The sequence below is a fragment of the Equus caballus genome, chromosome 20 (genome assembly GCF_041296265.1).
Source record: "Equus caballus isolate H_3958 breed thoroughbred chromosome 20, TB-T2T, whole genome shotgun sequence".
In the NCBI taxonomy this organism is placed as follows: Eukaryota; Metazoa; Chordata; class Mammalia; order Perissodactyla; family Equidae; genus Equus; species Equus caballus.
The window spans coordinates 25,197,536-25,224,770 of NC_091703.1; the positions used below are offsets into that span (position 1 = coordinate 25,197,536).

General features: G+C 39.4%; 1 protein-coding gene, 1 non-coding gene and 2 pseudogenes across 2 annotated transcripts; 2 read left to right on the plus strand and 2 right to left on the minus strand.

Moving 5' to 3' along the window:
* Nucleotides 1-11,634, minus strand: part of H2BC2P (H2B clustered histone 2, pseudogene) — a 74,757-nt pseudogene extending 63,123 nt beyond the window's left edge.
* Nucleotides 5,482-5,833, minus strand: H2AC1P (H2A clustered histone 1, pseudogene; annotated as a pseudogene).
* Nucleotides 6,097-6,664, plus strand: H2BC1 (H2B clustered histone 1). The gene has a single exon (XM_070245793.1). The coding sequence runs from the start codon at nt 6,158-6,160 to the stop codon at nt 6,539-6,541; it is 384 nt and encodes a 127-aa protein (XP_070101894.1). The 5' UTR covers nt 6,097-6,157; the 3' UTR covers nt 6,542-6,664.
* A 210-nt stretch (nt 11,635-11,844) lies between the features above and the next one.
* On the plus strand, nt 11,845-11,973 carry MIR8911 (microRNA mir-8911). Its single transcript, NR_127897.1, has one exon. It is a non-coding gene; the product is annotated as a microRNA mir-8911 (primary transcript).
* The last annotated feature ends 15,262 nt before the right edge of the window (nt 11,974-27,235 follow it).

Consider the following 27,235-nt stretch of genomic DNA (forward strand, 5'->3'; position numbering starts at 1 on the left):
TAAGCCTGCCATCCCCACTGAGAGTGATAACTGTCAAACAATATAAATTGCCTGCGGGGGGCATAAGAAAATAGAAATGATCCAAGAACTGCACCCAGTGGGTATTGCATTCCCTGCCCATAGGTTTTCAACAGCCCGATATGACTGATACAAAAAGTCAGACGGCTTATGGTGGATGCCTGTGGGCTACTGAGAATTTAACAAGGAGGTGCCTCCCCATCCATGTGGCCATGCCCAATATTGCCATCATCCTGGATACCTAGGCCACGGTCCTAGGAGTGTGCCATGCTGTGCTGGACTTATAAAATGCTTTTTTTAGTATACCCCTGGCTGCTGAGTCACAAGATTAATTTGCCTTCACGTGGGAGGGGCATCAATAGACCTTTCAAGTGCCGCTCCAAGGGTACCTGCACAGCCCCGCAGTATGTCATGGGATGGTAGCCCAAGATCCGTCCCCGTTCTCCTTCCCCACATCAGTAAAATGGGCCCATTACATTGATGATATACTGTTGACATGTGAAGACTGCTTCTGCTGCAGGACGCTCTGCAGATTTTGTTGGAGCATCTGTGAGTGAAAGGATAGGGATAGAACCCACAAAAAATTCAAGGCCCAGTCACTGCTGTAAAGTTTCTGGGAGTCGTTTGGTCAGGTAAGATGTGTATTGTTCCAGAAGCTAAGATTGATAAGGTGCAAGACTATCCAAGCCCTAAGAACATAAAAGAGGTGCAAGCTTTCGTAGGAATTTTGGGGTTTTGGAGGACTTTTTTCTCCACCCAGCACAGTGCCTCCATCCCTTATAACGCCCATTTAAAAAAAGCCACATGTGGGACTAGGAATCAGAGCAACAAGCCGCCTTGAGGAAGCAAAAACACTAGTGAAGTAGATGAAAGTCCCAGACATCTCCCAAGCAGCGCTGCCATTTGAGTTAGATGTGTCTGTGACCCTGGGAGGTATGGGTTGGGCACTGTGGCAGAGACAACAGGAGGAGAGAGTACCCCTAGGATTTTGGTCTCAGCTCTGGAAGGGGGCTGAAACCCCATATAACCTCATACGGCAACAGCTCCTAGCAGTGTACTCAGCACTCCTCCAGGTAGAGCCTCCTGTGAGGGAACTGCATATTGTGGTAACAATTTCCCTTCCTAACAAGGAGCGGATTGAGGATACGTCCACAGACTCACCTCTGCCATGGCTCAAACTCCCACTTTGACTAAGGGACATACTTATTTGCAGCAAAGGAGCACTGTGTCCACCAGCTTGTGGGTAAAAATGTGGATGCTAGTAGGCCCTGTAGAATATATAGATCCTCCAAATGCCCCCGTCCCTATTCCTGTGGCAGTCTTTGTGGCCTGTAGAGAGAGAGTACGGGAAATTCCCACTGATGTCTGGTATACAGAGGGATCTAGTAGAGGCAACCCATCCACATGGACTGCAGTCACTATTCAGCCCAATAGGAACAAACCACGGCAGTCAGTGGGCTGAACTCAGAGTGGTTTGGCTGGTGATGACTCATGAGCCTCGGCTGTTAACTCTTTGCACTGACAGTTGGGCTGTTCCAAAAGGATAAATCCTATGGCTTGGAAAACAGGAAGCTAAGGGATGGACAATGATGAATAAGCCCTTGTGGGGTCAGGATATGTGGAAAGACATTTGGGTTCACCGGCAAGAGCCTGAGGCAGTCCTCATGGTCTTCCACTTCTCAGCTTACAAAGCGCTGACACCCCCTGGTGATCAGGAAGCTGATGCCCTAGTTCTGTTATAAGCCTGGCAACTGACCCTTCAATAGATAGAGCAGGTTAGGCACATAGGAAGAGCAGTCACCATAGCGCCCAGGTGGGATGCCATATTGACAAGGATGCCGGATTGCCCTTGAGATTCAGCGACTTGGTTAATGCAATAACAGCATGTCTTGCATCTTCTAAACAATGCCCAAAGCAACTGACAAAGAAGTCTGGGTCCATCCAATGGAGTTTCCAACCAGTGAGGGCTTGGCAAGTTGATTATATTGGCCTCCTCTCTCTTGGTAAGGGTTCTAAACATGCCTTAGCTTGTGTGGACACTGTGTCCGGCTTAACTCAAGCTATCCTCTGTCATCGCACAAACCAGGCTGCCACCATTAGGGAATGAGAGAAGCCCAGTACCATGTAGGGAAACCCTCGGTCAAACAGTCATCTGAGGTGACATTTTAAATGTCATGATGTGTAAGACCGGGGAAAATAAGAGGACATTGGATGGAGGTTCCATTTCCCCTATAACTCACAGCAGCAGGGTAGGTAGAAAAGGAAGAATGGAATATTAAAGCAGCAGATCAAATTATTAACAGGTAAAACCACCCTGGCTGGATGGATTAATGTACTATCCCAGGGTTTACTACATTTGAATGATCAACCAGTAGGACCTGTTGCCCCATATGCCATACTGGGGACCCCTGCTGAGGCACCCAATACTGTAAAGTTTTAGAAGTCTTGGGAAACGGTCATTGCCCTAAGTCTCACAGTGAACCAATGTGCTATGCTGCTGAGAACACCAAGCCCCATTACTCCTGGGAAGGGAACTGTCTACTGGAATTTGCCATGGGATGTAATCTTGGGATGGGTGAATTACTTCACACCTCTGGGTGAAGCGGAACTACTCAGTCTGCGTTGGGATCCTGTTGGCCTTGTACAAGATGGATCCGTTGAAACGCACTATACCTGGAATGGAACATGCACCAGTGAAAGAGGGCAGAAGGCGGGGATCCTGGTCTGGCATATCTTGCCCCCAGTCCATCCCCTCATGTCTGACAGTGCTGCCTCCCTTGGCCAACATGTATGGTATGCACAACCAGGTCAAGTTCCTAAAGCTGCAGGCATACTAATATCTAAGGATCACACCACAAGCATAACTCTTACAGAAGGGGAAGACTTTCTCATACAAATTCCTACTAAATATCCGTCTTTCCAACCTTGTACTTCTGCTGCTCCTGTGGTGTCTGGTCACAGAATAGGCAGCTGACGGAAATATCTTTCTACAGGGGGCCCACTTGTATGCTTGGCAAAGAAATCAACCCAACTGTTGGATATGCGAGCAGCTGCCCCTCTCCAGCTCATCTGGATTGCCATAGAGGATAACCCACGCTCCAGGGAGGAGACTGGAAGGCCCTGAAGTAGTACATTAAGGAAAAACAAGCTAGGACTAGTACTTGTAATTCACCTGATATTACCAATATGGTCATCCAGAACCCTGGCTTGTGGCACACACTATCAATAATGTGGGGCATAGGTATTCTTTCTCTGTCAAACTTCACAATCAGCCTGTCAAACTACTGACCAGGGGGTCCTAAAAACACCACCACCAGAGCCATTGGTGGCTATGCTCAGATTTGGGATAGGTTTATGTGGCTCTCCCCAAGTTATGAACATTTGAGCACTTATGCACCCCTATGTTAGGAACAGAAAAATCCTTATAAACAGAATCAACCCAACTGTACCAGGGATATGGGATAGTTAACTCCAAAACTGTGTAGTCATTCCGCCACATTAAAAAATAGCAACTCTTGCCTGGCTGCACTGCCCAAGTAATTTATTATTTCCCTAAATGGCACCCAGTGGTTGTGTGGCACAAAATATCTGGCCATGGCTTCCACATGGGTGGTTGGGCCGCTGCACCCTGGGTTTTCCCTGGGCACAAGGGAGAACTCATCCTATGGTAACAAAAGTTGCCAACCTCCCTCTCCTAAAAGCCAGAAGGTCACATTCCGTTTCCCACTGGCACCATCATTTGGCCTCCATCTTTTTTCCCTCCATTGGCCTGGAGGACAACATAGGACACACAGAACCCCTTACTAACTTCACCCAACAAGGCTTCAATGATAGCCGACAAAGCCTGTCCTTAGTGAACACTGAAATGTCTCCAAAGAACACAGCCGTCCTCCAAAATAGGATGGCCTTGGACATTACTACTGCCTGGCAAGGAGGCACCTGTGCCATTATCCAAGCAGAATGTTGTGTTCACACCTGCTGACGTATCATCTTCAAGTCATATAAGGACATAGTGAACTCCCTGAGTGATCCAACCCCAAGCCTAGGGGCCTTCATTAGTGGTTAGGATCATGGGGCTCTGGGTGGAAAAAAACAGTACTTATTTTAGGAATCATTATCTGTTTTCTCTTGCATATGCCTTATTGCTGCTGGGCTATCTGCCTCCAGTGCAGACAGATATCCACCAAACAAGCCACCTCCACACTAATCAAACCCCTTGCTGATCACTCAGGGCACATTGCAGAATAAAGGAGACATGTAATGGTGTTAAGAGCCAGTCACCAGGTGTGGAGTGTTGGAGGTGGTCATTGAGAGAACCTGACTGTCAGTTGAGCAGTCAACTGAACCCAGGTGAACAAAGGCTCTTTACCCACTCCACTGTCCTTCGAATCTAAGTCCCACCCCCTGTTCCTTCAAGGAGTCACTTCAAGGATGCAGCCTTGAGACTGTGCTATTGAGACCATCCAGACCGAACTCCATTATAGGGGATGGAATCCCATTAAATGTTCATTTGCTTCCCAATTCCTCTTGGTGTCTGCAAAACAGATCAAATAAAACTATCTTCTCTTTGTAGTTACAATTTCTAAAAAACTCGACCAAATTCTCTAGTCATTTCAACTTACTTTTGTAGACCTTGTCACATTCCTGCCTGAGACTGACACTAGTATCTCTCCATTATACGTCATCAAGCTTCAAGACATATCTTGTCCAACATTTTAATAAGCCATTCTATTAGGTGTGTGTAAAATCACAGGTCTAAAGTAGTTAGACATGCCTTACTATATTTCAGGATTAATTTCTTTTCTAACTTTAACGACTTCCTGATACTACCACACTAGCACGTTTGGGAAGTTCACTTCTAGAGACTACTTTTGGAAAATCGTGCAGCCTCAGCTAGATTAATTCATGTCCTGTAGGACTGCCACCTGAATTAAACTGGCAACTGAAAGATTACACCTGTCCTAAATCAATTATTACTCAGGCACAGTCTTTAAGAGTTTAAGCCTTAAACGGAAGAATCCTGTATTCACAACAGTTCAGAAACTACATAGCCCTTAGGCTATTTTGCTTGCTCTCTTTCCCAAGGACTCCAGTGGTGAGTTGACTAACTCCTTGCTGCCAGAGGATAAATACGACGGCTAAAGTAGACACTAATGGCAGAACCAACCGATGACTACTGAGTCCATAAACTTACTTCTCCAGCATTATCATTGAGGCGTAAGGAAAGAACTCACGGATCTCAGAACATAACACTACTTCTGAGTACCACACGTTATTTAGAAACGGAGTTAATATACCTTAAGCAGTCTGTTGCCACAAATGGCACAATTACTGCCGCTCTGCAGCCTATGCACAGTCTTCATTGACAATATGAGCGGCTCTGAAAAGAGCCTTTGTTTCTTCACTCCCCAGACGTTCAGGTTGCCCAGTGTAGCTTCCTAGAGAGTCTACCTGCTCTGTACTTTCTGATGCTAGCTCTCAGGCTTCTTCGGCAGGACACCTCCTTGGGCGATGATCACACCACCCAACAGTTTGCTCAGCTCCTCATCGTTGCGAATAGCCAGCTGCAAACGACGCGGGATAATCCGTATCTACTTCCTGTTGTGAGAGGCGTTACCCGCTAACTCTAAGACCTCAGCTGTCAGTCTAACACGGCTGCTAAACAAGTGGGTGCACCAGCTCCAACACACTCAGCATAGTGTCCCTTACAGAGCAGTCGATGAACTTAGCCCACCACAAATTGCAAGCCTGCTCTGGAAGAGCGAGACCTCGACTTAGCGTGAGCCTTGCCCCTCTGCTTCCCACACCCAGACATCTCTCTACAGATGGCGGGTAAACCGCAACTGAAAAAGACGCTACTGGGCCCATTTATAGTCTGACAGTAGGTTGTAATGTGCTCTCTGATTGGCTGATGGCCGTCTATCCAATCAGAAAGTCCTACTGCAATCACCTCATTTACATACACGCCACTACCCACTATCCAATCAGATATTGGTTCCTCCACACGTCACTCGAGCGCCGCGCCTATAAATACCAGTCTTTCCACTCCCACAGCCGTTCTTCGCTTGCTTGGCGTGGGCGGTAGTTCTTCAAGCTGTAACTCTTGAGCTGTTAACTCTCATAGAGCTGTATACCGATCATGCCGGAGTTATCTTCAAAAGGTGCTACTATCTCTAAGAAGGGTTTCAAGAAGGCTGTAACTAAAACTCAGAAGAAAGAGGGAAAGAAACGCAAGAGGTGCCGGAAGGAAAGCTACTCTATCTACATTTACAAGGTGCTGAAGCAGGTTCATCCTGACACTGGTATTTCGTCGAAAGCTATGAGCATCATGAATTCTTTCGTGACTGACATATTTGAGCGCATCGCAGGAGAAGCGTCACGCCTAGCCCATTACAGTAAGCACTCAACCATCACATCTAGAGAGATCCAGACAGCAGTTCGACTGCTTCTGCCTGGGGAGCTGGCAAAGCATGCGGTGTCTGAGGGTACTAAGGCTGTCACCAAGTATACTAGCTCAAAGTAAACTTCCCAAGTAAGCGTCTGCACATTTAACCCAAAGGCTCTTTTCAGAGCCACCTAATTTCTCCCAAAAAGTGGCTGTAAACTTTGCAACTGTACCTCTCAAGTAGGTGGGCTAAAGAAATACTTGACGTTTAAGTTAAACTTAACGGTTCACAAAGGTATGTAACGCTGTGTGGGAGACAGCAGATAGCTATGTGGTTTCTTAATAGTAGAGGCACTACTCAGTTTACCTCAATTACAGCAGGAGTAGCCGAAGAGGAACCCTCTGAAAAATTAGTCGCTTGGAACACGTGGGTATGACTTGGCGGAACACTATCGGTGCTCCTGAAAGTTACATAGGTTTGCTTCCCCAGACTCCCCTCGGAAAACTAAAACTCAGACGACGTTGGGGTCATAAGAAAATATCTCATGTGCGTAGGACTCAGCACGGTAAGTTTGGTCTTGTGCAGTTGACTGGATGCCCTCCAACTGTGGGGACTTCAGCGTGGCAAGTCACGGTTTTTAAGCCTGACCCTTTCATGTGTATTTGAGGCTCTACAGTGTTGAGAGCATCTTGACATTCGTGTGTGAAAACAGTGCCTTCTCTCAAAAGTACTTCATATTGGAACGGAACAATCCTCTGGTAAAGCGCAATTAACTAATCCCTTTACGTTTCTTGTAAGATGTGGTACAGGTTGCTTGTCTGCTGTGTGATGGATCATTAACAGACTGTTTAAGCTCTATTACTAGATAAGCGGCACTAAACACACAAGCTTTAAAAAAATTAGTGTTAATACACTGAATGAAACAACCTTGAAAAGCAAGGATCGAATTGTAACTGGTATAACGGGAAGCCTCAAAAGCCTAGGTTAACCATCAAGTTAATTTTTAACTGGTTCAGAATTTGCGTGTTTTCTTTACATGAAGAAAATTCAGTGAAATTTCATTAAAAGTGCCTTACACATCCATCCATAGATGGACAGCCCCTCTAGAGCCCCTTGTGTGCTTCAGGTGGGAGTCCTCCAAGGAGCTAACAGCAACTGTACTCTCATTGTACTGAGAGTAGCAGCATGTAATCGGAGCCCCAGCTGCCCCAGTGACACAGCACATAGCTCCTAAATCCCTGTGAATTTCATGAATATTCTCTACAGGCAACTGATTGATGGAGAAATAACAGGACTGGGATGATCAGAGTCCTGGCTCCACTGCCCTGCAGTTTCATTGCCTCTGTTCACACCCTGATTTTACCCTCGTGCTGGTCCCAGTTCCAAGTGTTTACGCAGAGAGGACAAAATAAAGACAGGAAGAGACAGTCTATTTCAGTGGGTCTCTGAGAACAAGGAAAGCCTTCCCAGAGGATTTCCTCTCACGGCCCTTTTCTAGAACTGAGCCTAGTCCCAAGTCCTGCCTGAGCCATTCACCTACAGGAATGGGACCATGTGACTGGTAGGGACGAATCAATTTCCTTCTTGTAAACTTGGTATACTTTTTATTAAACGTAGTTCTAGATATTTTGTTTTCTTATTGTAAACGGTGTACTTCCCTATTCATATCTTCCAGCATTATATTTTTTACATGAAAGTATTGATTTCTGTGCATCTTTTTCACACCCTACTATACCTTGCTGCATTGACATTTTCAGATTGGCTTTTTGGTAAATTCTGGTGGGTTTTGCCTTTTTTGCAGTAATATCTGAAATTAGTAAACATTTTACTGCCTCCTTTTCATTAGTTCACTTCTAATTTCTTTCTCCTGTCTGATTTGAGAGGCTTATACCTTCATAATCATATTAACAGCAGTGAAGAGTGTCGACATTCCTGTTTGGTCCTTTATTTTCCTCAAGAATCTGCACTATTCCTCTTTAGATATATTTTGTTATAATAAGGAAGAATTCTTGTCTCAACTTTATTAAGAGCTGTAAGTCAAGAATGGATGTTGAATTATATAAAATGCCCTTTCAGCATCTCTGGAGAATCACCATAAACTTTTTCTTTTTAGATATACTATGAGGGGTTATTTTTATAAACTACCTAGTATTGCATCATCCTTGCATTTGTGCTACAAACCCCTGCTTGGGTATCATATGTAATTCATTTAATGTTCTGCTGAATTGTGGTTGCCAAGGTATCATTTACAATCTACACTTTAATACTACAAATAATCACTATTTTCCTTTTTTGTGTGTGCAGTGATGTTCAGCTTTTGGTATAAATTTTTATTCAATTCACAAACATGGAGGATAGCTGTCCTTTTAATAGTCAGGAACTACTGAACAGCATTGGAATTATTTTCTTAAAATTTTGGTAAAATTCCTTAAGACAATTTGGACTTGGGGCCTTTTCTCAGATGACAGTTCTTTCACAATTTTTTTTAATGAAATTATTCTGTTTCTATTTCCTAATAATTTGTAGTAAGTTTTGGTAATTAAATTTTTCAAGAAAATTAAAGCTATTGTCTTAAAGATAAGCAAATTGGTTTCCAATGATTTTATTTCCACAGTATTTGTAACTACAACTCCTTTATTATCCTTAATTTTGTATGTTTTTTCACAAACCACATTAATTATTGCTTAACCTTTTAATTAGTCTTAAAAACGTATTTATTTGCTATTTCTTTACTTTTACATTTATTAATTTCACTGTTTTTCTTTTCCCTTATTTTTTAAAATACTTTTTCCATTACTTAACCTTTCTGATTCCACTCAGTTTTTCATTTTTCTTATCTTTAACGGGGTGCTTAGTTTATAGAAATAGTCTTCACATTGCACGGTTTTGATATAAATGGATTTCATTTACCACAGTTTAAGTAACACTAATTGCCCAACAATATAGTTCAGATTTCATTAACAGTCAGTAATTGAATAAATTACAAACTCCACTGCTGACTCTTCAGTTCACAAGTCACTGCACAAATAACAGATGCACATCGTGATCAGTGACCTATCCTGTCACTTATTTTAAAATCTGTGGGTCACTTGTCACTGCACATTATTCAGTTTAGTCACAAGTAGAAACCATGTAGTTCAGCCTCCTTGTCTCCCACTGATAAACTTACATGACAAAAATGGATCATCAAAGGAGGAATCTGGTTGTTATAAATAAGTATGTGCAGATTTTTGTGTGGACATAAGTTTTCAAATTAGTTAAGTAAATGTTACAAGGAGCACGATTGCTGGCTCATGTGTTTAGCCTTGTAAGGAACTGGCAATAACTAAAAAGTGGAAACAACCAAGATCCCTTCAACAGATGAATAGACTAACTGCCGTCTATACAATGAATACTATTCAGCAATACAAAGAAACAAGATATTAATCCACGTAGCACAATCGGTGAATACATGCTGCTAAGGGAAAGAACCAGCCTGAAAAAACTGCACTTTTCAATTCCAGAGTTGACAATGATTTGGGAGCTATGCAGCTATCTGCTCTTTCATGTGGTCTTACCAGGACAGCTGGGATCTCTGATGGATAATGATGCTCCCTCCATACAATGTGGTGCAGATGCCTCATCTGTTAGCTCCTTGAAGGACTCCCAGCTAAGGCATTCAAAGGTTCTGCAGGGATGGCTCACTGTGTACGGAAGGGTGAGGCACTTTTTTCCCTATAGATTTTTACTGTAAATATTCAATCAAATGGTACTAAGGATGTTTTTTCACTATAAAGACGACGTACATACACTAAATCTTAAAAAGAAAAATGAAAAATATAAACAGATTGAGGATTCCCGCTAAGCCACAGGTTTTGGGAAGTAGTAATAATTTGATCCCTTCTTTCTGATGTTTATTCCAATGCCCTTTACCACTGATTTTTTTTTTTTTTAATGCTTGTCTGCTCAGAGTCCAGATGACGACAGAATAAATCTTATACCCAAAGTCCCCTGACTTGAATATTGGGCATCCGTATTTTGATAAATACCCTATGACCCAATTTGGAAACACTATCTCAGTCCAGTAATACAAGACACAAGCACTAATTTAATGAGCCTGTCATAGAACAAAAAGCAAGTAATCCTTCTAAGAAAAGTAATGCAAAAAGAGAGGAAATCCAGTTAATGTTACTCCTCTTTGCCAGCTGATTGTTGTTAGCTAGACTGTTGGGTTTCAATAAGAATTATTTGATATGGCAGGGTCTCCACAATCCAACGTTAACCTGTTCTCAGTAGCCCAGTTGACTCCAATAAATAGGTAGATGAAACGCTGGGCTTTGAGCCTCAAGTCTCAGCTGCTAGGGGGCGCTAACCTGACACGTAAAAAGGAAGCAAACCAGCTTTGGTTGATGTCCCCACGATAGACTCCTCTAAGATCTTAAAGTCTTTCCACAGCTCAACACCCTTTTCACTGTCATCTGGCAGAGTGTGCTTCTATTCAGAGAGCTCCCCTTCTTTCAATGGCTTCATTTGAGTTCTGAGGTTTCACGGAAAACACTGCAAATGCGACAACCCACTTAATGTTTAGAACCAGAAGAGTGTAACTACCTTGAAAAGTTACCTATTTCTAACCATGCCGACTGGTGTGAACGAAGCACACTTGGCAAATGGATCAATACACACATTTACTAGCTAGACCAGCCGTTTGTTCCTCTAGTAAGGCCTACTGGCACACGTTTAAAAAAGAGTCTACAGCCCTTTAAAAAAACAGTAGATGGCTCTTAAAAGAACCTTGGGATTATAAAACTTGCCTGGTGAGAAGCTTTTCACTTCGTGACGGCCTTGGTGCCCTCGGACACAGCGTGCTTGGCTAGCTCGCCGGGCAGCAGCAGGCGCGCGGCCGTCCGGATCTCCTTGGACACGATCCAGCTCTCGTTGTAATACGCCAGGTGAGACGTCTTGCCCAAGATTCGCTCGAAAACGTCGTTGATGAAAAAATCCACGATACTCACGGCTTTCGAAGAAATGCCAATATCGAGGAAAACGTGCTTCAACACCCTGTAGATACAAACAAAATAACTGGCGTTTTTGGAGCCTTTTTCCTCTTTGAGTTGTACTTAAGTTTTCTTAAAACTTTTCTTTTGTAGTAGCGCCCCGCCCTTTGAAGACACCTCTAACAACGTTACCATACAGCCCCTAAACGGCAAAAGCCTAACATGGCCCCCAAATGCGGTATTTATAGGTGAGGTGCAACTGTCTTGTTGGACAGTCAACATCTGATTGGCTAATGGGTAGGAGCGTGTATGTAAATAAGGTGATTCCAGTATGGCTCTCTGATTGGATACAGGCTATCAGCCAATCAAATAGCAAATCACCACCTACTGTCAGACTATAAATAGGGCCGTACCCAGTCTAATGCGACTTTTACAGTTTTAAAACAGGTATTGTATAATCCTTCCCGGTCGTGGAAAGCAGGGTGGCAAAGTAGGGGTGCACATTCTGCTTTGGCGGCTGGGGTTCCACCAATTTGGATCCTGGATGTGGACGTAGGCACCGCTTGTCAAGCCATGCTGCGGCAGGCATCCCACATATAAAGTAAAGGGAGACAGGCACGATGTTATCTCAGGGTCAGTCTTCCTCAGCAAAAAAGAGAAGAATTGGCAGCAGATGTTAGCTCAGGGCTAATCTTCCTCAAAAAAAAAAAAAAAAAAAAATTAACTAAATAAATGAAAACAATTTTAGTACCAAGTAAGTGGTGTGGCTCTTTGAGAATATGTGTGGATCATCAGAACATTCTGACTCCATTTCATGGGGTCATCAATCCAATCCTTCCCTCTGCTGCTAGAATCCAAATGAAGGCAGTGACACAGGCTGATCTCTCACTCATGGTTTCTTTCGCTCTGTGAGTCTTCTGAAATCCTGAAATTTATCAGAACTGGACCATATTTAACTAAGTTCGCCTTCAAGCTCTTTCTACCCTGTAGAAATAAAACTGATACTTGAATACCTTTTCCATTTTGAATTGTACTTTTTTACAACAGTCCAACTAAACTCATCAGTGTGTTCATCAACCAATAATATATGACCGTCGTATGAGAATGGCACCCAAATAACATGATGCTGGAAATAAGAGGTAAGCTTGTTGAAATATAACACTACTATTAGATCACTGACAGTTTACCCCTTAAAAAAATCTGGGAGAAAAATATGGCAATCTCTGAATGACTCTCCTCTTCCTTTGCTACCACAGAGAAATGTAAGTCCTATGTGATATAAATCATTTAATTCCTAACACCTTTATTCTGATTCTCCTTAATCCCAGCCATTCAGGTTCTGCTTGGATTCTAGGTTGGTATCTGCATTCTTTCTGGGTCATCCAGGATCTCATATCATCTCAAGAGCCCAGGTAGGGCCTGAATCCAGTAACAAGTGTCCTTATAAGAGACAGGAGAGAAGACACAGAAAAGATTATGTGAAAGATGAAGGCAGAGATTGAAGTGATGTGGCTACAAACCAAGGAACACAAAAGATTCCTGGAAGCCACTAGAAAGTAGGAGGGAAGTATGCGACAAATTCTCTCTCAGAGCATAAAGACGGAACCAGTTCTGCCCACACTTGATTTTGGAATTCTTCCTGCCAGAACTATACGAGAATAAATTTCTGTTGTTTTAAACCACCTAGTTTATGATAATTTGTTATGGCAGCCATAAGAAACTAATACACTCTGTTAAGAGGATGAAAACACAAGTTACAAACTCAAAGAAAATAGTTGCAGAACACATATCTGACAAAGGACTAGTATCTACAATATATAAAGAACTCCCAAAACTCAATAGTAAAAAAATATGAAATAATGGACAAACAACATGAAGGGGCATTTCACCAAAAAGGATATACAGACAGCAAATAAGCACATGAAAAGCTGTTCAACAGCATATATCATTAGGGAATAGCAAATAAAACCACAATCCTCTATTGGCTGAACCTGGTGCCTTGTGGGCTGCTTTGATTGGTTAGTCTCATCATTCCAGTGTTCCAAACACCTATTAGAATGGCCAAAGTCCAAAACACTGGCAACACCAAACGCTGGCTAGGAGATGAAGCAACAGAAACTCTCATTCATTGCTGGTTGTAATGTAAACTGTACAGCCACTTTGGAAGACAGTTTCTTATAAAAGTAAACATTGGCTTACTATTTGATCCAGCAATCATGCTCCTAGGTATTTACCCAAATGAGTCAAAATATATATATATATATATATATATATATATATATATATATATATATATACACACATATACACACACATGCAAACGAATGCTTATAACATTATTATGATGTTATATAAATCTTCACAATCACCAAAAATTGGAGCAACCAAGATGCTGTTCAATAGGTGAATGAATAAACTATGAAATATCCTTACAATGGAGTATTACTCAGTGATAAAAAGACATGAGCTATCAAGCCATGAGAAGGCATGAATGAAGCTCAAATACATATAGCTAAGTGAAGGAAGCCAGTCCGAAAAGAGCACATACTGTATGAGTCCAACCAATGTCATCCTAGAAAAGGAAAAACTACAGAGACACTAAAAAGATCCCTGGTTGCCAGGGTTTGGTGGTGGGAGAGGGTGGGGGTGAAGAGGTGGAGCACAGAGGATTTTTAGGGCAGGGAAACCATTCTGTACAATACTATAAAATGGATACATGACATTATGCATTTGTCAAAACCCACAGAACTGTACAATACAAAGAGTGGACCCTAATGTATACTATGGACTTTAGTTAATAGTATAGCAATAGTGGCTCATTAATTACGATGAATGTGCCACACTAATGTAAAGGGAGAGGAAGTGTATAAGAACTCTCTGTACTTTCTGTCCAATTTTTCTGTAAACCTAAAACTGCTTTAAAAAATAAAGTCATTTGAAAAAGGCAATCCCGAAAGATTACCTACTATATAACTCAATTTATATAACATTCTTGAAGTGACAGGATTAAAGAAAAGAGAATATATTAGTGGCCCAAGAATTGAGGAGGAAGTGTGGGTGGCAGAGAAGTGTCTGTGGCCATATAAAGGCAACATGAGGGATCCTTGTGGTGATGGAAATATTCTATATTGATTATATCAATGTCAATATCCTGGTTTTGATATTATACTAAGTTTTGCAAGATGTTACCTTTGTGGGAAACGAATAAAGGGTACATGGTATGTCTCTGTATTATTTCTTACAACTGCATGTGAATCTACAATTATCTAAAAATAAAAAAGTTTAATTTAAAAAATCTGTAGAGGGGTCAGCCCCGTGGGGTACTGGTTAAGTTCAGTGAGCTCCACTTCAGCAGCCTGGGTTCAATTCCTGGGCACTGACCTACACCACTCGTTGGTGGCCATGCTGTGGTGGCAACCCACATACAAAATAGAGGAAGACTGGGACAGATGTTAGCTCAGGACAAATCTTCCTTGGGAAAAAAAATTGTAGGATGCAATTAAAGCCAGGCTTAGAGGAAAATTTTGCACTAAATGTTTACATCAGAAAAGGAGAAAGTTTTCAAATCATTAATCTAAGCTTCTATGTTAAGACATAGAAAAAGACAAGCAAAATAAGTTCAGTGCAAGCAGAAAGAAAGAATAAAGAGGAGAACTCAATAAGATTAAAAACAGAAAAATAGAAAAATAATTGAAAGAAAAAAAATGCCCTTTAAAAAGATCGGTACAATTGAAAAAGCTCTATTGAAACTGATAATAAAAGAGAGAAGACACAAATTACCAATCCTAGAAATAAAACAGAGGCTATAACAACAGACTATTAAAATGATAAGGGAATACTATAAGCAACCACAAACTAGCAGAATTCACCCAAAATAAATTAGAAAAATTGAGTATTCTTATAACTTTTAAAGAAACTGAAACAGTAATTAAAAACCTTATGCAAATGAAATCTGCAGACCCACAAGATTTCACTGGAGAATTCTACTACATATTTAAAGAACTCACACTGATTTTATACAATCTCTTCTCAAAAATAAAAAAAGAAAAAACACTTACCTGACTCATTTTATGAGTCTAAATTTACCCTGATACTAAAATCAAAGAACAGTACAAATAGAAGGAAATTACCGACCAACATCCTTATGGACATAGTTAGAATATTAGCAAATCAGGTCCAGCAGTGTATAAAGATCAAGGAATGCAAGACTGGTTCGATATTTGAAATCAATCAATGTAACCCACCATGTTACCAGCATAACATAGACAAACAACATCATCATAACAAGGAATGTAGAAAACATTTGATAAAATTTACCATGTTTTCCTGACTAAAAACTCTCAACAGACTTTGAATAGAAGAGAACTTCCTGAGTCTGACAAAGGGTATCTACAACTACCCTACAGGTAACATTAGACTAATGGAGAGAGACTCAATCCTTCCCCATAAGATCAGGAACAAGGCAAAGATATCCATTCTCACCTTTAAATTCAACTTCATACTACAGTCCTTCATAGTACAGTAAGGCAAGAAAAAGAAATTAAAGGCATACGGATTTCAAAGAAGAAAATAAAACTCCCTCTACTTGAAGATGACACGATTGTCTATGTGGAAAATCATGAGGAATCTACAAAAACAAAAATAAAACCCAAAACTCCTAAAATTAATGATTGACACTTTAAGGGACTAGAAAATCTAAAATAACTTTAAAAAAGAAAAATAAAGTGGGAGGAATCACTCGCCCAAATTTCAAAACTTATTATATAATACAGTAATCAAGACTGTATAGTAAAGGGTAAGGGATAGAGAAATCAATGGTCCAGAATAGAGAACCCACAAGTATGGGCAACTGGTTTTTGACAACCATGAAAAGAAAATTAATGGAGGAGGAAAAGTCTTTTCAAGAAACGATGCTGGAGGCAAAAACACGAACACTGACTGAAGCCTCACGCCTTTTACAAAATTTAACTCAAAATGGATGGTAGATTTAAAAGTAAAACTATAAAACATTTAGAAAAAAAGAAAAATCCTTGGAATTTAGAGCTAGGGAAAAAGTTCTCAGATATGAAACCAAAATGATCCAGAAAAGAAAAAATTGATAAATATCTTCAAAAGTAAAAACTTCTGTTCTGTAAAAGTTCCTATGAAGAGGATTAAAAAAACAGCTATAGACATAAAGAAAACACTTGCAAACTATATATATATGACAAAGGGCTTATATTTAGAAATACAAAGAACTTTCCAAGCTCAATAGTAAAAAAACCAAACTACTTCATTTAAAAAATGGGCAAAAGACACAGAGACATTCTACCTAAGAGGACATATACATGGCAAACAAGCACATGAAAAGATGTTTAACATTAATAATCATTAGGGAATTGCAAATTAAGACTATGATGAGATATCAATATACACCTATTAGGCAACTAAAATAAAAAATAGCGACAACATCAAATCCTGGCATAAATGTGGAGAAACTCCATCTCTCATACACTGATGAGAAAATAAAATGGTACAGTCACGTTTGAAAATACTTTGGCAGTTTCTTAAAAACCTAAACATATGCTTACTATGTGATCCAGAATTCTCACTACTGAGCATTCATCCCAGAGAAATGAAATCTTATGTTTACACAAAAACCTGAATGTGAATGTTCATAGCTGGGTTTTGTTTGCTTGTGTTTTATTTTGTAATAATAAAAATCTGAAACAACTAAAATGTCCTTTAATAAATGACTGTCAAATATGCTCTTGGTTATCCATATTATGGAATACTATTCAGCAATAAAAAGGAACAAGCTATTGATACATGCAGCAACTTGGATGGACCTCTGGGGAATTATGCTGAGTGAAAATAAAGGCAATCTCAAAAGGTTACATACTGTATGATCTTATTTATGTTCCATTTTGAAATAGCAAAGTTATAGAGATAGAATATAAAGTAGAGCTCACTTTCAGCTGGTGTCCTTGATTGTCATTACTCAGAAAACATACCTTTGATAAAAACAACTTCAAAAGGCTCTGAGTAAAGCCTTTGGCTTCTGGGGAAACAGTCCAACAGCCTCGAAGTCCCCTGGGTAGCAGCAGAGGCTCCGTATTAGAAAACTTCCGGTATTCCCAGAAAACTTGACTCCCATTCTCACAGCTGAACTTTGGAAAAAACTCGCTTTAGGATCTCGCCAAACAAACGAAACTCCTGTTTCAATGTCAACATTTGTGGTCCTCGCGTTTCTCATTGGCTTTCCTAGAGACTCACAAAATCCCTTTAGAGAATCACTCATAACACAACATAGTAAGACTGACTGACGATTTTCTTGGGCAAGCTGGAAGGGGTATATTTATGGTCTGTGTATTCAAATAAGGTTTTGAAATAACCAGGTCTGATTGGACGAACGAATAAAGCGGACTACGCGTAAAAGTAGAACTGCCAGTTCGACTCTCTGATTGGATAGATGCCTACCCAACATCAGCCAATCAGAACACTAACCTCTCCCTATCCCCTAGTCAAGAAGGTAAAATAGTCTGAGTATACTTCCCTCAGTTTTAAGTATCCTTAATTTTCTGTTATTTCTGTTTTTGAAGGCGGGGAGCACGTAGGCAAGGCTTATGGCTAAGATCTATCGTGTCTCCTCCGTGGTTGGCAAGGAGCGAGTGAGCTGGGAGCGATGCTTTCGCGTCGGGAGCTGGCAAACAACATGGCAGCGACCGGACGGGCATCATCCCGCGTGCTTCTGCGCATCATTGCGCAGGGCGTGCTTCCTGTCCCTTATCCAAGAAAACCGAGGTGCCACCACCCCAGAGGCAAATGCAGTCAAGTCTCCAGGTAGTACAGCTCAGCGAGTAATAGGCATTTCTGGGAACGGAAACAAACAACAACAAACCAAACACCAACGGCGCTTTTTCAGAGCTCTGCACACAACTGCAGAGAAAGAGCCCTGGCCAGATTCCAAAGAACAATATGCAGTATTTCAATAAATGAATCCATTTAAGAACATGTTTTCTTCACACCCTTCTTGTAAAGTCTGTAACTATCTTGTGAAATGTTTTAGTTGAAACTTAGATTGTCGTTAGATGTTAATCCTGTTCTATCCTAACCTTTTCTATTTCTTAAAAACCATGCTCTGGGTGCCCACTAAGTTGATTTCAAGGTAGGGTAGAACTCTGCAGTTTGAGAAATGCTGGGATAATCAGCGCCCGACGAAAGCTGCCCATTCTCCCACCCGCTGGGCTATAGCCAATAGAACGACCCTCCTGGATCGCAGTGATTGGCCCAAAGGTGGGGCAGCGGTCTGAGCTGAGCCAGTGAAAGAGCTTTCCGAGATTTTTCATCTCGGCAGCTTGAACATACTTTTCTTTTCCTTTATGAGGATGTTAATGAAACTGCAGCTGCTGAGGAAGCGTCTCCTATCTCATAGAAAGATTGAAAAGAAAGGTGAAGTGAAAGGGATCAACAAAAATGAGAGTTTGGAAGTTTGGGGTGGCAAAGAGAGAGATTGGCATTCATATTCAGTCTCAGCATCTGTGCTTGTTCCAAAGGTTCTTATCGTGTGAGCCGTCCCAGTCTATATAATACTAAATCTGCACTCTTCTTTTGTCTCTCTTTTTTAAAAATGCTATTTCGGTTTGACTTCTGTCACTTGCAAAAGACTGTGTCTGACAAATCCAAGGTAAAACTAACTCAGCACAATGAAAATTCCACCTCTATCTACTAGAATAAGGAACAAATAAAGGCATTCTGCCCTTCTTTTTTTGTAATAACAATACTGATACCTTGCTCTTAATCCCTATATTTCCTTGAAAGAGAAGTGAAAATCCGAGTGGGAGAGAGAGGAACCTAATGGAATTGAACCACTTTAAAAGCTTTAAGGTAAATGGTGGAAGCGGAAGGTAGTCAAGTAGAGTTTGAAGCTATGTCTGACATTCCTAAAGAGAGCAGTGGGTATTTAAAAAAAAAAGTAAAAAAGAAAGAAAAGAAACTCCTCTATCTCTTTTTTCTTTTTTGTGGAGAAGATTGGCTCTGAGCAAACCTCTGTTGCCAATCTTCGTCTATTTTGTGTGTGGGATGCTGCCACAGCATGACTTGACAAGTGGTGCTATGTCAGCGCCCGGGATGCTAACTGGCAAGCCCCAGTCTGCCGAGGGTGCTTGTGAACTTAACCACTATGCTACTGGGCCAGCCCCGAAACTCCTCTTGCTTTTGTCTCCAAGCTAAGATTAGAATTCTGAGGTGGTTGAACTAAGAGAAGGAAAATACAGAAAAGTTAAAGGAAACTATTTTATTTTCTAATAGGTGGAGGGTAAGAGGACAGACCCTATAGATAGCTGGGCTTGGGGCTAGAATCCTGACTCCATCTCTTAAAGCAAATTACTTAACCTCTCTGTGAAGTAAGGATAATGATAGTACTTTGTACATTTGTTGTGAGAATTAAAGTATAAATGTATATATCAAGTGCTTCGAATATTGACTAACACATAGCAAGTGCTGTACAGTCATTTGTCGATTAACAACAGCAATATATTCTGAGAAATGCGTCATTAGGTGATTTTGTTGTTGTGTGAACATCACGAGTGTACTTACACAAAGCTAGATGGTATAGCCTACTATCCACCTGGGCTATAATGGTATAGCCGTTTGCTCCTAGGCTACAAGCCTGTACAGCTTGTTACTGTACTCAACACTATAGGCAATTGTAACACAGTGGTGTTTGTGTATATAAACATAAAAACGGTACAGTAAAAATATGGTATAAAAGATAAAAAATGGTACACCTATTTAGGGCACTTACCATGAGTGGAGCTTGCAGGACTGGAAGTTTCTCTGGGTGAGTCAATGAGTGAGTGGTGAGCGAGTGTGCAGGCCTAGGGCATTACTGTGCACTACTGTGTACACCGTAGACTTAGGCTACACTACATCTATAAAAAAATTTTTTCTTTCTTTAATAAGAAATTAACCTTAGCTTTACAGTAGCTTTTTTACTTTATAATCTTTTTTAAATTTTTAACTTTTTGACTCTTTTGTATTAACACTTAGCTTAAAGCACAAACACATTGTAGAGTTGTGCACAAATATTTTCTTTCTTTATATCCTTATTCTATAAGCTTTTTTCTATTTTAAAATTAAAAATTTGGTTTTTTGCCTTTTAAACTTTTTGTTAAAAATGAAGACACAGACACACATGTAAGCCCAGGCCTACACAGGGTCAGGCTCATCAGTATCACTGTCTTCCACTTCCACGTCTTGTGCCACTGGAAGCTCTTCAGGGTCAAGAACTCGCATGGAGATGTCATCTCCTTTTGTAAAAATGTGTTCTTCAGGAATACCTCCTGAAGGACCTGCCTGAGGCTCTTCTTGAGGAGATGATACTCTTTTCAGAAATATGTCCATGGTGGTTTGCTTGGTTTGTTTCTTTCATCATAGATTTGCTTGTCAGGGGATAATGCGTGATGAACATTCCTCTTTATTAATGAAAACCTTTTGGTTTTGTGATCTGTGTTTTCAAACCTTGGAAGGAGCTTCTTGAGGTCTGCACATCTTCTGCTAAACCCTTTACTGAAAATTTTTTGGGAGTTCTATTTTTTCTTCTCCTGTAGTTTCCTTTTCTCTTGCCTCTTCATCAGCTATGTGTTCCTGTTCCAGTTCCAACAAATCCTAATTAGTCAATTCCTTTGGAACCACCTCTAGAGGCTCCTCAATGTCATGCTCATCCACACCCAGGTATGATGTTATGACAGCTACAAGGTTGCTGGGCAATAGGAATTTTTCAGCTCCATTATAATCTTATGGGACCACTGTCATACATGTCATACACGATGGACGTTGACCTAAACATCGTTACATGGCACATGAATGTATAAGTGCTTTCAAAAGGGGCGCCAGAAGGGGAGAAAATGTAAGCCCAGGAATTGGAGGGATTCTTTCTGTAGGGAACAGGATAACAGAACTTTCTTGGAGGAAACCCTAGAGAACCAGTGAAAAGCAAGATGATTCAGTAAAGTGGCAGGGTAGAAAACTAACACAAAAATCAATAGCATTATTTATAAACTATAGCCATTTAGAAGATATAAAAAAGGAAAAGACCAAATTTTCAAAAGAAACAAAATGCATAAAACATCTAGGAGTAAACTTAACAAGAAATATGCCAAACCTATATGAAGAAAACTTTATAATTCCTAAAAGACTAAAAAGTAGGTTTGAATAAACAAGAGGCCATCTTATTCTTACGGACAGAATGATATAGCATACTAAAGATGTCACATTCAGCGTAATCCTATTTATTTAGCAAGATGAAAAGAAAGTTCACAGGGGGAAAATGGCAAATGGCCCTTAAATACATGAGAAGATATTTATTTATAATCAAAATAAAAGGCAAATTAAAACTACACTCGGATATCAATTCTTGCTGATTAGAAGGTCAAAAATCCTATAACCCAACCAGCTGACAATGCTAAGGAGAAATGGGCAAATGTGTACATTGTTGGTGGGAGTGTAAAATGATACAGTACAGATAGTGGGGAAATTTAGTAAAATCTAACAAAATAACGTATGCCTTAACCTTGGACCCAGGAAGTCCACTTCTAAGAATCTACTCTGAAAATATAATTCTACATATATGAATTAGCAAAAATGTACAAAGTTGCTCATGTGGCATTATTTATAATATTAAGAATTGGAAATAATGTTAATGTCCATTCATAGGGGAAAGGTTAAGCAATCTCCAAGACAGACTCACACGAGGGCACCTAGGAAGCATGAAAATGAATGAGAACCATCTTCATGTGCTGGTGGGGAAAGAGCTCCATGATATATTGTGAAGGGAAGAAAGGTAGAAAAATTACATATCAAGTTCTACTTTTGTGTAAAATAGAGGGAAATTTAAATCCTGTTAATGTGTCACGGGTTGCAGAAATAAAATTAAATCAAGAGGAAAATATTCATCACTTCCTTATTATTTGCTAGCATTTTGAGGTTATTTACATCAAATTCTATCTGAGTAGTAGAAATGTCATTTAATGACAGGCAATTGTGCATTTCTTTCCAGCTCTGATTTCGGAGATGTGCTGGTAACTGGAAATCAGCCTGCTGGGATGTTTTACACCATGGAAATCAACAGATATTATCAGTTGGGACTTTACCTGTTTTGTGGATTATCTAGATTTAAGAACATCTTGAAGAAAACAAGTGTGATGTATCTGTAACTATTATACTGTGAATAGCCTGAAATATTAAAGAAATATTCTTCTGGTATTTGAAAACTATTATCTGCTTCAGCAAACTAGTTGCTCATGTCATTGACATCTGAGCAATGTTTTGACATACTTTTCCTTACTTCATGAAAAGAAAAGAACCAAGTTTAGGGAAGGACTATACTCATTGGTCAATGGTATGAATGATTTCTGTGATGAAATGGATAGTAATCAGTTATTTGCAGTTTGATTTTGTAACACTATTGTTGGCAATAAAATTATAAAAATAAACAGTAGACTTTGTAAAAAATAGCAATTCCTTTGAAGTTATAGATCTAGCCTGAAAATCAGGGAAGGACTTTAGCTTAAAATTTATTTCTAAAACGATATAAAGAAACATTTAACAGAAATTTTTAAATTAACCGTCAAGCAGTATCATGAATTAACATATATATGTATGTATGTATATATGCATATGTGTTGTGTGTATGTATGTGTGTATTCGTTTTTCTATTAGAGCCAGTTATTAAACATTTACCAGCACATCACTGTCTATAAGCTATACATTTGAGAGAGGCCTTTAAATGTGATGCATGTACAGAGGACAATGAGAGGCAAAGGAATACTTTTAACACTCACTAGTTCTTCGGCCTCAAATCACAGCATGTTTCCCAGGGGAGGGAGGACAGATCATGGGGAAAACTCTTTTTCCCTGCATAAAGAAAATAGAGAGAAAGTAAAACTTGTTCGTTATTCCCATTCCAGACTTTCTTAAGTTAGAGGCTTTTTCTCAGGCTCCAGATTCTTCTATCTCAGACTTAAAGGATAACAATTATCAAAGTAACAAAAACAGATCATCTGGTATCTTTCCAGAAAAGACTGACTCAGTGGTCACAATACTATGACCTTGTAGCTTAAAGGTCCTAAAGACCAAAACACAGGGGCACTGTGGGGACATTTATTGCTTTGTCTCTTTAGAGCTCCTCCTTTCTTTGAAAAACCGCCTCTTGCATTCTCCATCCAGTTAACAAATCCTCAGAGGCTTTCTAGAAACAGTGCCATTGCACAAGAGTGCTTCACAAGTCTTAGAAGACTTGCCTGGAAATAAATTTGCGTGTTTGACTTGAGCAAAGACAGAGAGAACGACCAATGAGGAGATTTTAAACCACTAATAATAAAAAAATTAACTGTAATCCACCTGATCAATGCTTGCTATATCTGAAAATAATAAATTCAACAAGAAAATGCGTCATGTCTTACCAAACCAACTGTGTGATTCAGAGCCACTAACATATAAACAGGGAAAACATAGTTAATCACAGCTCTTATTTTGGAAACTTAGTTGCTCTGAAAATACTTTGATATCTGATGATCTTAAAGCAGCTCATTTGCAGCTGGGGTCCTTGATGACTGCCTTAGGGTTCCTCTCCAGAATACAAGGATGAATCAATACTGGGACATCCATAAAGGTGATTCACCAAATAAGTAAGTCAATACTGATAAAGCATTATATTCATAACAACAGTTACTAAAAATGCGTTTGAAAATACTTGCTATAGGTACTTTAAAGTTAAAAACCCTTAGTAAACTGAGGATAATGGGATAAATTCTAAAAATTGTTGAATGGATATATCCCAAAAGTAAGCTCAGCATTTATATTCAATAGTGAAATAATGATTTTCTTGTCATTAGAGTCAGGAAACTGCCAAAAAAAAAAGTCCTTATCACCACCATATGTCTTGCTGTGGGATATTAGACAAATCTGTTAAGCATAAATTTAACCATGATCAACTCTAAGACAGTATCATTTTTGGAAGACTTAATTTTGTACCTAGTGTGGTAGCTAGCTTCTAAGATAGCACCTCATAATCCCTGCCTCCTGATACTGGCACCTTTGTGTAGTCCCTTCCCACATTGTACCAGGGTTAGTCTATGTGACCAACAGAATACAATATGGCAGAAGTGATGGTATGTCACTTTGGTGATTAGGTTATAGTGGGTACTGCATCTTCCTTTAGTCACAATGCGGGAGACAGACTCAGCATAGCGATTGATTCTCAGCAATAGACTGCCAATAAAAAGAGATACTATAATTTATCACAACTTTTATTTTATAGATTCTCAGTACTCTAAAAAGAATCTTTGATTTAAATGATAGGGGCCTCCCAAAGCAGTTCACTGAGAATATCACCAACAGAGGAACCCATGATGCTTATGGCTGCAGGGAGCACGCAGGTATGAAAGGGGATCTTCTTTAGCACCTCCCGCCAGTAGGCAGAGTAGCCCACACAGCAGGGTCTTGCAGTAACATTGCCATCCTTCTTGGCTGGGTCATTTGTGGAGATAGTCTAGGGTAAAGGAGCAAAGTACAATTGTTTAGGCATTGGTGACAACAACACAGTTCTTGAGAAAGAACAAATATGTAGATGATAGTGGATGGGTGAAGAAATCTTATTTTAGGGCTTGTACTTCAATAATGGAAGGAGTTATGCTTCAATGATGATTGGATTAAAAGCAATGGTAGGAATTATGTAAACTTTGAGCTTTCAACTCAACTGGCTGATAAGAGAGTAAGCCCTCAGGGCATGTGCAAATAACGCCACACCTCCAAGACTGTATAAATTCTTTAAATATCTTCAAGTCAGGAATATCCTTCCAAGAAACTTAAGATATATTAACATTTGCAAAGCTATAGTATGGGATTTATAATACCAAGCCAAAAGATTTAAAAACTGTTAACATCTTTCTTCCAATTCACCACCAACAGTATTGAGAACCTAGGGCTCATCCTCATTCCCTTTTTTTCATTGTTATTCTCCATAAAAATTAATTTTGCACTGCCCTGTGGCTCTTGAGGCCGAGGTCAAGTGAATTACATGGACATTTTGTTCTGGGTAAATATCAGAATGTAACAACTTGCCTTGTAATTTTGACATATCCATGATCAATTTTCAAGTTTGAGAGAGAATCTTATATTTAAATGACCTCATATTTATGTAAACAAAACCTACTTTCTTCCGACTGAGAGAGCAAATGTAAAAGATTAATGATTTTAAGACAATCCAAAGTATGGAAAAAAGCAAAACCCTACAAGTGGTTAAGAACTGTGGTGAAATCACAGAGGGCGGTGGTGTGATTGTAGTTTGTCGTACTTGATTCTAAAGCTAAAGCAAGTAAAATAAGGCGTATACAATATGTGCGACATAACTGATATTTTTCCTTAATGAGTTTGTCTTTTTTGCTATTTCAAAAACAATCCATTTCATTAAAAACTCAAAGTTGCTTTTACTTAAACTTATGACAGCAGTTTCTCTGACGTGGTCTCACTTCAGAGGGAAATGACTAGGGAGCTGAGTAGCAGGGGCAAGACTGATACATTATTATCCAAGGAAAGACCAGCAGGCACAAAGACTTCTCAATTCTTCTCTTAGGACTAATATTTTGTACAAACATATCCATAGATTTTGTGTTTTACTTTAACAAATTGTTTTAAGTTATTTGCCCTTTTTTTCACACCAATGTTATGATTCCTCAGAATATCCTTCTTATCATCTTAAGATGCACATAAATAAATCATTTCCTTACTTCATTGTCTTCCAATACAATTTCCTAAAGCCCATTATTCAATGAAAGAGTGCTGTATTTTTTAATACCAGACACTTTAACCCTGACTTGATAGTAATTAGTCTATTTTTTCCAGTAAACTAAATTAGGTATATGTAACATACGAGATTTGCATGGAAGTTTTAAATGAGTAGACCACAAAAATTATATTTAACCTGAAAATGTTATTATTAATAGTATCCCTTCCCAACACTATCATTCACTTTTTATTTCATTAATTTTTCAATTATTTATTGTTAAATTTTTAAAACATAAATTTGAAAGAATAGTAGGATGAACACCCACATTGCACACATTATGGGATTTTACTTCAATTTCAGTATGCATCTCCAGAAAAGGATATTCTTGATACCATTATCATATGTAAGAAAATCAACAATAATTCCCTACTACTCAGTCTATTTTCAAATTTCCCCAATTTTCTGCAATATTTTCTATAGCTTGTTTTAGTTTTTCTTTTCAAATTAAATGTAATGTTTGTGCTAAAAGAAAAACCTAAAAAACACACAAAAAAGTGCGTTAAATTTAAAATTTGCTAAAAGGGCATATGTGCATAATTATTAGTTACTTTACATTAACAAAGTGCTTAGTAAAACAAGACTAATAGGGTTCTTTTTTTTTGAGGTCTAAATTAATTTACTAATAATCTTATTTATTTGTTTATTTTTATTGTGGTAACATTGGTTTATAACATTATATAAATTTAAGGCTTACATCATTATATTTCACTTTCTTTGTAGACTACATCATGTTCACCACCCAAAGACTAATTACCATCCATCGCCATACACCTGTGCCCAGTCGCTCCTTTCACTCTCCTCCTGCCACCCTTCCCCTCTGGTAATGGCCAATCTAATCTCTGTATCTATCTGTTTGTTTGTTGCTGTATTTTTATCTTCTACTTATGAGTGAGGTCATGTGGTATTTGATTTTTTTCCCTCTGACTTATTTCACTTAGCATAGTACCCTGAAGGTCCATCCATGTTTCCGCAAATAGCAAGATTTCATCTTTTTTATGGCTGAGTAGTATTCCATTGTGTATATATACTGC

Bases quoted from the DNA above. Each gene is read 5' to 3' on its own strand.
- H2BC1 (XM_070245793.1), top strand. From the start codon at position 6,158: ATGCCGGAGTTATCTTCAAAAGGTGCTACTATCTCTAAGAAGGGTTTC.